This window comes from Vigna unguiculata, chromosome 10 (assembly GCF_004118075.2).
Source record: "Vigna unguiculata cultivar IT97K-499-35 chromosome 10, ASM411807v1, whole genome shotgun sequence".
NCBI classification, from domain to species: domain Eukaryota; kingdom Viridiplantae; phylum Streptophyta; class Magnoliopsida; order Fabales; family Fabaceae; genus Vigna; species Vigna unguiculata.
In genome coordinates this window covers 31,411,241-31,424,687 of record NC_040288.1, presented here as the reverse complement: position 1 = coordinate 31,424,687, position 13,447 = coordinate 31,411,241, and the positions used below count along the sequence as shown (strand labels likewise).

At 31.0% G+C, this 13,447-nt stretch overlaps 1 protein-coding gene and 2 non-coding genes across 6 annotated transcripts; 1 reads left to right on the top strand and 2 right to left on the bottom strand.

Moving 5' to 3' along the window:
• Positions 1-1,179: 1,179 nt before the first annotated feature.
• On the top strand, positions 1,180-5,838 carry LOC114167232 (AT-hook motif nuclear-localized protein 7-like). 4 transcript variants are annotated; one of them, XM_028052252.1, is made up of 7 exons: positions 1,201-1,376; positions 1,530-1,577; positions 2,443-2,875; positions 3,193-3,260; positions 3,461-3,592; positions 4,737-4,898; positions 5,191-5,838. In XM_028052252.1, the coding sequence occupies exons 3-7, from the start codon at positions 2,491-2,493 to the stop codon at positions 5,542-5,544; spliced, it is 1,101 nt and encodes a 366-aa protein (XP_027908053.1). In that variant the 5' UTR covers positions 1,201-1,376; positions 1,530-1,577; positions 2,443-2,490; the 3' UTR covers positions 5,545-5,838. The 4 variants fall into 4 exon arrangements, with proteins under 4 accessions (XP_027908051.1, XP_027908053.1, XP_027908054.1 ...); XM_028052253.1 differs by having other exon boundaries at positions 1,272-1,376; positions 1,537-1,577; XM_028052250.1 differs by lacking the exon at positions 1,530-1,577 and having other exon boundaries at positions 1,180-1,376.
• Positions 5,839-9,037: 3,199 nt separating this feature from the next.
• TRNAV-AAC lies at positions 9,038-9,111 on the bottom strand. The gene has a single exon. It is a non-coding gene; the product is annotated as a tRNA-Val (tRNA).
• A 2,302-nt stretch (positions 9,112-11,413) lies between these two features.
• TRNAV-AAC lies at positions 11,414-11,487 on the bottom strand. Its single transcript has one exon. It is a non-coding gene; the product is annotated as a tRNA-Val (tRNA).
• Positions 11,488-13,447: the final 1,960 nt, after the last annotated feature.

Here is a 13,447-nt window from a genome sequence, read left to right as displayed (position 1 = left end):
ATAACCTATAAATCTACTATTTTTATTATTTTTCTAAGTGTACACTAGATGTTAATACATCTTTATAGTATCCATGAATCATTACTCCTGTTAGATTTTGATTTTGTTAAGGATTTTGAATATTTTAAAGATGTTTGATATTAAAATTTAAGAGGATTGTTATAATCTGATGATAATATTTCAGGTTTGACGAAAAAAAAAATCGTGAAAAAGAATATATGAATAATTAAATTGTTTTAATAAAATAGATGTATGACTAATTACTCATCACAGCACTTGCTGATTTACGGGGAGATTGAATTCTATCCTTAATTATAAACACAACTTGTGTATTATTTTAGAAATATTATTATGGTTCAAATAAAACAAAAAGCAAAAGGGGACATTAAATCGTCTTAAAATTAATTTAATGTTTTTCTTGTTAACTTTTTCTTACTCTGCAAATAATTAAGATGATTGTGAGGTTGATATTTTCAAAGAAGTAATTGGCATTATATATTTTGAAAGTCTGGAATCTTTATTTCTCTGCCTCTTTCTAATCTACAAGCCTTCTTGTTTAAACAATAAATATATTGTTGTTTAATAAAATAATATTATAATAATTGGTGGGTATTTATGAACAAAAATCAACAACTTTTTGTTGGTCACACTTCAATTTTGTCAATGGAAGCAACCCTAATTAACTCCAAACTAAAGACATTCAATGAATTTAACAGATTTTTTTAATAAAAAAGGATAAAAATAAGAAAATTGAAGAAAAAAGAGTTCCACTTCAGTGGCATTAAGGGTAATTAGAAGGAAGATTAAGGGCATAATAAGTGACACAATATTTCATTTTGAGAAAAAAGACAAAAAGGAGGTCAGCGGAAACATAAAGGTTTGGCCGTCCAACACTGTCTTTGCAGCTTTAAATAGGAAAATTAATTAATTTGAGAATAAAAAAAGAAAAAGAGAACACTTTATTTTCTATAAATTTGATTGCTTTACAACAAATTTACCATAATAACCATGGATTCAAATGGGTACACACATTTTGATTTTGATTTTGATTTTCAGAATTTTTAATTGCCCCTCACGGACGCCAAATTCTTCTTAACCAAATTGTATTTATCGGGTTTAGGAATTTATTCAAATCAAATAAAATCTTTAATATATTTTATTTGTTTAATTGAAACACACTTTATTATTACACTTTTTTTTTCTTCCTGAATGATGATAATAATTATTATTATTATCGGTATTGTTATTTAGCTTTTAATTGCTGTAACAGTAGTATTTATTTTGAGCTTTCCATTTTTCTTTCTTTTTCAACTCTCAATTCAAGCAGCTTTGGAAAAACCAACCAGCCAACGAGTATTTTTCACCTTCTGAAATTTGTAAGTGGCTTCAATTTTCCAGAGCAAACAGTGTATTTTTTTCTTCTTTTTTTGTGTATTTTTTTTTCTTCTTTTTGTGTTTTCACTCTCTGGGGTGAGTCCAGTTGAGTTGATGAGTTTCTTGTTGAGCTGAAAAAGAAATCTGAATACAAGTTTTCAGCTTTGGAAGAAGCTTGCTCAAGTGTGGAATCACTGTGACAGGTCATGATCTTTGCATTCTGAAGAATATCCACACCCTGATGTTGATATGCTTTCCATAAGAGAATATATAAGGAGCTTTGTTTCGTAATGTTATTTTGTATTTTTGGTATTTATTACTATTTTTCTCCTTTCTTCCAGCTTTCTGTCTTTTAAAGATTGGAAACAAAAAAATGCTGGGTATGAAGCAGATTTATGGCAAAGGGTGTTGTTTGTTTTTCTGTTTCTGAAAAGCCTATGATGTTTTTCTGTGGCTTCTGCTTTATTTTTGCACTCCAGCTTGAGAAATATTTGAACAAATGGATGATTTTTTTTTATCTTTACCAGGTTTTTCCTAGTTATTTTAGCCAAGTGGGGAATTCTTTTGAAAAACTATAAAATTGTACTATTTTACTGGTTTTTGTTATTTTGCTTTTAGTGGCTAATATTTTCTTTTTCTTTTTTCATCTCTTGCCAAGAGGTAAATTTCCTGTTCCTGTGTTTGAAACCAAGTACCCGTTTTCAGACATGAACAAATACCAAAAATCTTAACTCTGCATTTCTTATTATGATTCCTCTACTAAGAACACGAAGTGTTGATTTTTTTTTTTAATTTTTTTTTCTCATTGCATATAGCTAAAAATCTCAACAGATCTTGCTGATTAAGTGAAAAATCTTATTGTAAAACTGAAGTTTGCATCTTTTCATTACCTTCTTAGTGGTCAGTGAGATCCTTAGATGGGTTTTCACAGTGTCTTTGTAACATGCTCTAGAAGGTTTGCTTGAAGGCATTGATGTTTCTGGGAAAAGCTATGATTTTTTTTAATGGATTATGCTCTAATATTCCGTTTACTTACTAATTGTTCTTCATTCTATTCTGGGTTTGTAGGTGTTGGTTTGGTGATACAGGGTTGGGGAGTGAAGAATCAAAATTTGCATGGAAGCCAGAGAAGGTATTAGTTCTGGGGTTACAGTGATAGGGGCAGAAGCTCCATCAGCTTATCATGTTGCACCAAGGAGTGAAGCACCAAATCAGGTTCATGTCCCTGATGGTGGTGGTGGCGGCGGCGGCGGTGGTGGCGGCATTGGTGGTGCTCCAGGTATTGGAATCTCACCGGTGAGTGTGGGGTTGGATGGAACAGCAAAGAAGAAACGAGGTAGACCAAGGAAATATGGACCTGATGGGTCTGTCACTATGGCATTGTCACCAATGCCAATCTCGTCATCTGCACCATCTTCTAATGATTTTTCATCTGGCAAGAGGGGGAAAATGCGGGGAATGGAGTATAAACAGTCGAAAAAACTTGGTTTGGATTATCTAGGTAAATCATGCATCCTTGTCTCTTTGATGAGTTCAATGTTGATTGTTCTTGTTGGTAATGAATATGGTTTTTCAAATGACTTTCTTTTTGTTGTACCTTGTTCTGAAGTTTCAAGTGTGTTTGTGTTTCTGATGATGAATTACTTGTTTGTGGTTCTTTGAATCTACTTTCCACAAATGTTTCATTCAGTTCTAAATTTTTCAACAGCCTTTGAAGCCATCTTTTGTTCCAAAACATGATTTGTTTTTTCAGATATTAGTGATTGGTTTCTAAGCTTCAACTCAGATCAGTGATATCTATTTTTGGTGCTTCTGTAGGTGACTTGAATGCATGCTCTGATGGTACAAATTTTATGCCACACATCATCACTGTCAATGCTGGTGAGGTATGCTTCACTGGGACAGGGCAAAGGAAAAGTTTCATTGAATTGAGTTTTTCCCCTTTTTTAGTTTTTGTGTCCATGCTTTATTATGGTGTTTTGGAAAGAAGGGTACTACTCAGATTCAATGATTATAGTAAAGTTCATAATATGATGATGATTATAGTTGATTGATGTTATCTTGCATTACTCATTGGTTGTTGTAGGACATTACAATGAAGGTGATATCCTTCTCTCAACAAGGGCCAAGAGCTATTTGTATTTTATCTGCTAATGGTGTAATTTCTAATGTTACACTTCGACAACCTGATTCTTCTGGGGGCACTTTAACTTATGAGGTGTGACATTAATTTATGTCATTCATTGTTTTATTGTATTTCTTTTTTTGGAGCTTTCTGATATTTTAATGCAATTTTGCACAAGAATCCTCCTTCTGTCTAAGCCTGCATGAACTCATTTGAATGATAGTTGAACAAAAAACTTTGATTAACAAGTGGATGCATTCGTTTTTTTAGTTATCCTAAAACTTTTTTGGTTGTTGCAATTTGTTGAATAATGACATTTAATGTACTTAGGAAACAACATGTTCATGTATTTCATTTTCATGTTGTTTGCTTTGGGTGTAATTGGAGAGGAAGGAGATGGAGAAAAGGGAGAAATGATAGAAATACCAATTTTCTCTTTTTGCTTGATAGGAGAAGAGAAATAGGTTATCTTTTTCATGTTTAGTTTCTTAAATAGTTCAATAACTTTTTATGGCAAAATTGCTAAAGCAAAATAAATAATTTTTATTAAGAAAAAAAATGGTGTTAAAACTTTAATCTTTTTTTGGTAAATGGTCTGAATGGACAAGCTTCTTTAGAAGAGAAAAATAAGAAACAATGTAATGAGTTTTTCTGTCAACTAAAATTAGCTTATACACAAATTGACTTATAAAATCTTGGAGAAGTTATATTTATGTTAAATTTTGTGTAAATTTGCCTCTGCATCAGCTAATTTTAACTAATGAATAAGCTTATTTAACATTTTTCTTATTTCTCTTTCTAAGAAGTACTTATGGAGAATATTATCCGAACATATCCTAAATTTAGTTGTTCTAAAACATTTTGCATTGAAGTTATTTATTTCTTTTGTTTTGACTCTCCTAATCTGAACTAGGATAGAAAAGTTTCTTCAGTTCTGTTCTTTTACTCTTTAGTTCCAATGCTGCATTATTTTTCTTTTACTTCTATCATTCTTATTCCTGTTCTCTTATTTTCTTCCTTTCTCTTCTCTACTTAACCAAATACATCATAACTGTTCATTGGTATTGGTATTAGTATTGAGAAAGTTGAAAGTTGCATCACTTGTCATAATCTTGAGGAATAGTCTCTACTAAATCTATCCGTAGTTGGAAGTTCCATTTTCTGTAAATGTGGAACTGTTTTGATCTCAAATATATTACAACTGTTACAGTTTTTCTGAAAGCATTTTCTCTTGCAGGGTCGTTTTGAGATACTTTCCTTGTCTGGTTCATTCATGCCTACTGACAACCAAGGTACAAGAAGCAGGTCTGGTGGAATGTCTGTCTCTCTGGCTAGCCCCGACGGCCGTGTCGTCGGCGGTGGAGTCGCCGGTCTCCTTGTAGCTGCCAGCCCTGTGCAGGCAAGTGATCTTCCTCCATATAAATCAAAAACCATTTTTGTAATATCAATGTCCAAAACAAAGTTTGCTAATACTCATAATCAGCGACAGATCTACGTGTACAAGAGAGTGTGCACATGCACCCTCTGGTCTTGTTAAATTATTACTAAGTATCTGAACAAATTTGAACCTGTTTGCCACTGTTCTATGATAAACTTGTGTGTAGTTCTTGTCTTTACTGACTTAGGGTTTTAGATCTGTCACTCATACTCGCTCTTTGATGATGACTTATGCATGTGTTCTTTATGTTTAGGTGGTGGTGGGAAGCTTTTTACCAAGCAGCCAGCAAGAGCAGAAACTAAAGAAGCCTAAGTCTACTGATTATGCAGCAGCAGCAGCAGCTGTTTCTCCGGTTATTGCCGTGTCTCCTACACCACCGGTGGCGGCGGCGCCGCCGCCGCCTCCACCGACCAATGCTGAAAAAGAGGATGTGAATGTGAATATTAATGTAATGAGTGGAGCACATGTGCTGCAAAATTCTGGGAGTCTTAACCCTAACCTGAGTCCTCCAAATGCCTTTAGAAGAGAGAGCTGGGTGAACATGCACTCTATGGCAGACTCAAGAAAGTCAGCTACTGATATTAACATATCTTTGCCTGATTGTTAAGGTGAAGAAGATCAACCTGAAGCACTCTTGCTGACAAAGTTCATGACTCGGCTGTTTTATTTAATGTCTCATCTGAAGATTGTTTCAAACATGTCTGATGTTGTCTATTACCGTAGGATGTAGTTTCAGTGTTGTAAGTTGCAGCTAGGTAGAGTATCTGATATATTATTTATCGGCTCATTAGGTAGATGCTGCACTCTGCAGTGTTATGAGTAGGCTAATTCGGATGTAATGAAAACTTGTTTGCATATTTATTTATGACTGAATTTGTTCAACCATTTCTTCTTTTCCTTATGATTGGTGTGTTGAGATTTCTTAGTTCTTTCTATAGTTTAAGGATGTGTTTTGATGATATTTAAAAAAGTTGTAATGTCGTATGTCTGTGTGCACTCTTAATTGCATGCACTATCACATGATTTAGTGAAGCTTAAGCTTCACTTTATTTAAAATCATTACAGAGCAAATAATCTTCATCACTAGTTCTATGTCGAAAGTCCAAACCAATTTCCTTCAATCTTGTTATTTAATTTTCTGCATAATTGAATCAACATTTTCTTGAACACCGAAATTAAGTTAAAAAAAGTAACATTCATTACACAAAATAGCGTCAATATTCTAAGGTACATACTTGAACACAAAATTCATTTCACAGTTTACAAATATAGTACTGTTGCCAAAAAGTCAACAACTCCATAAATTCACTTATGTTGAAAAGTTATTAGCTCCATCATCATTTCAATTATAATAATTGATCTCCCAAGACAATTTTTAATACAAGTAGTTGAAAAACTATTTGAAACTTGAAATGCATGATAAAGGTGAAAAGGTAGTTGATGACTAAAGGTTGAAAATGGTTAAGACACTTACTAAATTAAAATTATTTGATAACATTATTAGTTGAAGTAGCTAATAAACGTGAGACAACAAAAACGAATGCGTCTATGCTACATTTGATATAACATTTTGTTTTTATTTCATGGATAGTGGAATTTTTTGAGTAAATGTAATTTTAGATTTTATTTAATTTTAAGCTCTTATAATTCTACTCAAAGATTATTATTTTTTTCATTTTTTCATATCGTATATTCTATCATGAGTTTATATCATCCTAAAATATTTCAATTACTTATAAAATAAAGTTAAAATAACATAATTTTATGTTAATTTGTGAGTGCCGTACTTTCATGATTTTAATTTTGGATTTTGCAAATTGCATCAAACTGTTCAAATAACAATTGTAATTAGATACCATCTATTTTGGGATTTGCGTAGTAATTTAGTAATATGAAAAATGTAGAATACGAAGATTGAAGTAATGAATGTAAAGAGAACTGCAAAGGTTTAAAGAAAGAAATCTAATTGGAAAGAATTTTGTTGAAGCTAAATGAAAAGATATTTGTTGAAGCTAATTGGAAAGAATTCTGTTGAACACTTTGTACACATTGTTACCATAAAAATGAAAGATCCTACCCATATATATATATATATATATATATATTAAAGTCATATTGGATATAACTATGTATTATGATATTTCAATTATATATCGATGTATTAAAGCACACTAATTATTTGTTATTACATAAAAAGATATTATTAAAAAGAAAAATAAAAACAAAAAACATTGAGATCAAACCAAATTCATGTACAAAAATATATAAGATTTTATTTTTTAATCTAAAGAGGTCAACTTATTTGTATAATTATTTCTCTCCTTAAACATATGAGAATACTTAAATTCTATTATTTTACATATCTTTAAGCGAATTCTCCATTTCTCTCTAAAAGACCATGGAATAATTTGAGAATCAGAAAAAACTTTGCACAAAATATAAAATCACTTTCCAACCAAATAAGTCTAAAGCCAACCTCCTAAGAATACTCAATAACTAGAATGGCTCACATGATTTCAGCATAAAAAGAATTTTGCACCCAAAAAAAGCATAGAAATTATCAATATATTCACTTATACTACCTCTAAAAAAGTTAGCAGAAGCTACAAGACCAAGACTTCCTCAAGCTGCACCATCAATATTCACCTTAATCTAACCAACATCTGGGGAATTACCAAAGAACTTATATATGAGAAGAAATTCTCCCTGTCTAGTGGTTATATTAAAAGATATTAGAATAAAAAATTCATGCATATATTTTTAAAAGGTTTCTGTGGTGATAGGTTCAACCAGTCGGCCTAATGCCGAATCAGATACGTTATAAGGAGAAATAATAGATCAACTTAGGATACCACACAAGTAATAAAGAATATTAAAGAAGAGATTAAAGACATTGATCAGATAACGTATCATAGGAAGTAAAGGAGTGCATTAACGAGGCATTAAGGAAGTGTTAAGGGGACCAAGAAGTTAAGAAAACTAAGAGAAGGTACGATAAATAAGGGTACATGGCAAGGAAAAAGAGGAGTACACTTTGAATGCTATGGTTGATTGGATTGATCGAACACCAGTCCTTTTGGCCAGAACCATTTGCAAATAATATCTTACAAGAACCAATACCGTAACACTATGCGTTTCCAAAGATGAAGATGTTCACAAGACATCAGGACCCCTTGGAGCACGTAAAAATGTTTCATGCCCAAATGTTGATAAGCAGAGGAAGTGATGTTGTCAAATGCAAATTGTTCGCAAGAACCTTAGCGGAGATAGCCCTGGATTGGTTCAACAGCCTTCCAAAGCATAACATAGTTTCCTTTGACGAATCAAATTGAAAGGTACATAAAGAAGGGATTTTGGAGATGTTTCAGAAGCGTGATCATCAACAAGGAGTAAAACAACCTAGTGTCATACGTGAATGATACAATGGTCAAGTCAGAAAAAAAAATGATCAAATAAAAGACTTTAAAAAGTTCTTCAACATAATAAACAAGAATTTACGTTTTTATTTTAATTAAAAATGTCGTCGTAAATATACTTTTTTTTTTCTCACTAATGATGAAGTTTTTAATAAAGCATGAATAAAAATAAGAAATGTCACAAGATTACATTGGAACTTTCCTTTGTCAAAGTGCTGAATTTCTTTTTTCTTCGGAGTTATGCAAGTCTTGCATGTAATCATCGTGCTAGATTTGTCATCTTTATTAGTTCTATAGTTTACTTTTCCCTTAAAAAACAGAATTGGGTACTTTGATTGCAGTAAAATCCGAGAGACACATATATATTGTTTTTCAAGGTTGCAGTCGTTAAACTGGTGGGGGACACAGTTTGATGAAATTTCTGTGAAAGACAAAGATTCCATAACTTGAAGAACAGCTTCTGAAAAGTTTAGAGATGCATTCTTGAATATACTACTTCATGTCACACTCTTGTTTCTTTAAAAGTAACTTAAGTTCCGTAGAGAAAACAATTCTGCATTCTCCGTTGAAGTTCCTTCAATTTGGACTCAAATTTACATCTTGTTGAATATGGTGTTCACCATGAAATGTTAAAAGATTAGTTTTAGATTAAGAAATGAAGAAAAACAAAAATAAAACAAAAACTGGCGTCGCCCGGACTTGAACCGGAGACCTTCAGTGTGTTAGACGGACGTGATAACCAACTACACCACGACACCTCATGTTCTAAACTTTCGGTTAACAATTTGTGGATAAAACAATGAATAATTTATTCCTGAAAATACATTGTACCCGCAAGTTGGCTTTTAAAAGCAAAAAATCGATAAAAAAAAGTCCCTAAAATTAGAAAAATGTGAGCCACACGTAACATGATATGTGCCTGTGAGAATGATGTATGTTGGATATTAAATGAGATGGTGTTTATAAATTATGAATGTATTAAGAAAGATTAATTACTTTATTCAACACATAAAATCACCTTTCTCTTTTCATGTCCTGATACAACAAAACATGTACGGAGGAAAACCCATGAAGCTTTACGATGATTCTTGTGACAGATTTCGATTAAGACCTTTACCTCGCTGCAAATACTATTATCGAATGATAAATTTTGAGATTCCAGTGAAGTTTCTTCGTTACAACAACTTTTCACTCGACAATTGGGCTCAATAGTAGTAGTTGATGTTAAAGCCCTCAATTGCTTCATTAATGTCTTCATGCACCTCCATTTAGCCATTTCATAGAATTGTGATGTGTTTCATTTACATTTATTTTTTTCTTCTCACTGTAAATTAAATCATAGTTTCCATACGTACTTAATTCGAGACAACTATTTTAGAATATTTAAGAGTTAAGATTCTCATACAATAAAAAATAATAGAATTATAAAGGATATTATGAGAATACGTTTTTTTAATTTGTACGTTGTACAATTTTGTTTGTTAATCTATCTTTTTGTTTTTCTTTTTTCTCTCACACATTCTTAATGACTTACCGTAAAAGAACTTTATGACCAGATATATAATTTTAATTCTTTTTATAACCTAATGTTCATTAAATTGATCTTTATTTTATTTTATTATAACTTTTCATAATAACTAATAAATCGTTATATTTTATTAAATCACAATGAGAATCATTATCATATTTCAAATAAGTCACGTAATAAAATAAATTCATCGAATAATTTTAACACTATCTTTTTCCCCTCCACCAGCTTACCTCCTTTCTTCTTCCTACACCTTCATCGATGTCCCCATCTTTTTTCTCTACCTCCATCAGCGTTCCCTCACCTTGACTTGCCTCCCTTCTTCTCATTCCACCTCTACTGGTACCCACTTCTTCCCCCATTTTCAATGTCGCCTCCTTCTTCCTCCATCTTTGAAACCCCTTCCTTCACCAGCACCACCTAGTCATCACCTTCTTCTTCCTCCATTCTTCACCATCTTTTTCCTCCAAAAAAAGTATCCCGAAATAGAAACAATATGGTCTCTTTTGTGAAATCAACACTAACAACTTTAGGAGGTGACCACGTGTCTCTCGTAAATATTAGAAAAAAACATTTAAGATTTATATTCTTATAATATTTTAAATAATTGTATTTTATTTAACAATTAAATATAATAATTTTATTCAATTTATAATTAAATTTAATAATTTATAATTGAATTTCAAAAATAATTAATAAAAATGTCAATTTTAGAAAAAATATTAGTATAATTTTTATAAAAGATATTAAATTTGGTGTCAATTTGAAAGAAACAAAACTGATTCATTTTAACCAAAATTGGAATGAAAATGAACAAAAATAATGAATATAGACACTAAACTGAACAAAAATAATGAATATAAAGATTAAAATGAACAAAAAAAAAATAACACAACCACAAACTGACACGTGACATTGACATTGACACGTGACACAATTATGACTTGACATTGTAGACAATTTTTTTAAAATTAAAAAAAATAAATTTTTTTAAAAAAATTAGAAAAAAAAAGAGCTAACATGTGACATGTACCGTTAAAAGACATTAATTATTTAAAATCATTAGTAAAAAAAATCAAATTAACCAAAATTTGATGAAAATGAGGACCAAACACAAAACAAAAAAGAAGACTAAATTAAATAAAAATAACGAAAATAAGGATAAAATATTTAAGCCAAATACTGGTTAAAGTGTTTATTAAAATATTTTGTGAAGAAAAAAGAAAACTTCACTAAAACATTCATATTTTTGTGAAGAATGCTTCCACTCATATCATTCCATTTAAATCCACAAAGTGTTCATTGAGATTTGAAATATTTGTGTAATCATTCCACCAACCACTCTTGATCAAAGCCTGTCTTTCCTGGTTGGAAGGATGAGTATTTTTTGTTGAAGAAACTACATCAGGTGCATAAAAGAAGAAGGATAATGTAAACATGTGAATAAAAGGGAAAATACAGATTGTAAATCCTTGAAAAAGCTATAGTTTAGATTCAGTAAGAAATGAAAATACCAAACGTATAACTAAATTTGGCGTCGCCCGGACTTGAACCGGAGACCTTCAGTGTGTTAGACTGACGTGATAACCAACTACACCACGATACCACATGCCTTAAATTTTGACTCAGTTTTTCTTCCCATAAATAATGTATAGTTAGTTCCAAAAATGATAATATACTAACAAGTTAGTTCTGTCCTGCTTTTTTCATGTTTATATTCTTGTTGGTTCTCACAGGTATGAGTAACGTGAAAGAGGAAAAAAACAGAAAATTAATCTAAATACATGAAGATTTAGTATGAGAGTTGTTATTACAACTCCATAAATCTCTTTAAGTGTACAAGAAATTTAGACAATTATTTGTGTGTCAGGATAAATCACATTAAATTTGTTATATATTTTAATTTTTTTAGGTGTTTAAAAGCACATATGTCCACTTGCCTTCTTGTTCTTCAGATCAAGATGTGTCCTATACCAGTTGTGTCGATACGACTTCTTTCTATATGACTTGGATGTACTCGGTGGGACAGTCTACAAATATACTCTACGCTAAGTTAGTGTTATCTATAACAATATATAAAGGGGATTCCCCTTTTTGTGTCCACTTTTTAAAATACCGATTTTACCCTTTAAATATAACAATTTTTTAAATTTTTTAAAATTGACCGTTACTTTTACAAAAATTTTATAAAATCAGATGTCTCTACTTCTTCTTTATTTATTAATGGTTATTCTTTTATCTGTTCTGATATATTTCACTTTATTTTTAATAAATATAATTCTAATATATGTATATATATTAACTTAATAACATTATCATATTATCACCTACTAATATAATATCACGTATATTTAAAAAATATATACACAGACGCGATAGCGCCTGTGTTACGCTAGTGTTATAAATGAGAGTATAATAATAAATGAATTTGCTGACATAAGTGACTATATATAGTACTTAGATGAGCTTTGATTAATGGACTTAGAGTCTTTACCTTGTTTTAAGATTTTATAATTTGTTTAATTATCTTTAATCCTCATTTATTTAATTGTGATCTATCCTGCTGCCTATTTGAACATTCAAGTATTCTATCCCATGTTGTGATACTTTGTCGAAGTGTCTTCGACCCTCTGATTTATTCGGATATGTAGTCCGCCCGAGGTGTCCTTCTCCTTATCCTAGTACAATTTTTATTTAATTTTTTTATTTTATTTATAGACACATTTCACTAAAAGAAATTACTTCCATTATGTGATCTCTAATGATCTTCCGAAGTTAAATTCAAATTTCAGAATCTTATGTCATTAATATGGATAAGATTTAGCGTTGCAAACTTTGGCTTAGGTGGTAAATATTTTTCGCAATTTCCACTAAATTAACAAAAGTAGTTGATAGAAGACTATCTCCTTTTTAACTTTAAGTGATACGAATTTGAGGACAAATTCTCTTCAAGTAGATGACTATCCCTAGATTCTGTATATGAAGAACTTGAAGATGAACCTTTACAATTCAAAGGACTTATGACAAGGGTAAAAAACAAGAGATTGGAAGATGAAATCTATTCAAAGGCTCTTGATGCTACAAGCAACTGGAAATTCAAAGGATATGAAGATTATGGCTTGGAGCACATTTGAAGGATAATTTTTAGAAAAATTAATTAATGTTTTTGGACTTTGGGTTTTTCTTTTAGAAATTAGTTATGTTTCTATGTTTTTGGGCTTTCTTTTATAAATTAGTCTATGTTTTTTATGTTTTTGGGCTCATACCTTTTTGTGGAGTTCTCATGTTTTCTTAAACTTATGGGCCTATATATAAAGGTACAAAAAACTTATATAGAAACTTTTGAGTCATATTATATGCATTTGCATTATTTGAGAGAGAATTCTCTTAGTTCTTGGATTAGAACTCTGATTCTTATCAAAAATTAACATCTTTGTGGCGAATCTTCACTTGATTTGTTAATCTGCTAGATTGTGACATCCTCCATCTCTGTCTTATTCCGTGTTCTTCTCTGATTTATTTTCATTGTGATTTTGGAAGATTCAAATTCAGAAACGATTATACTC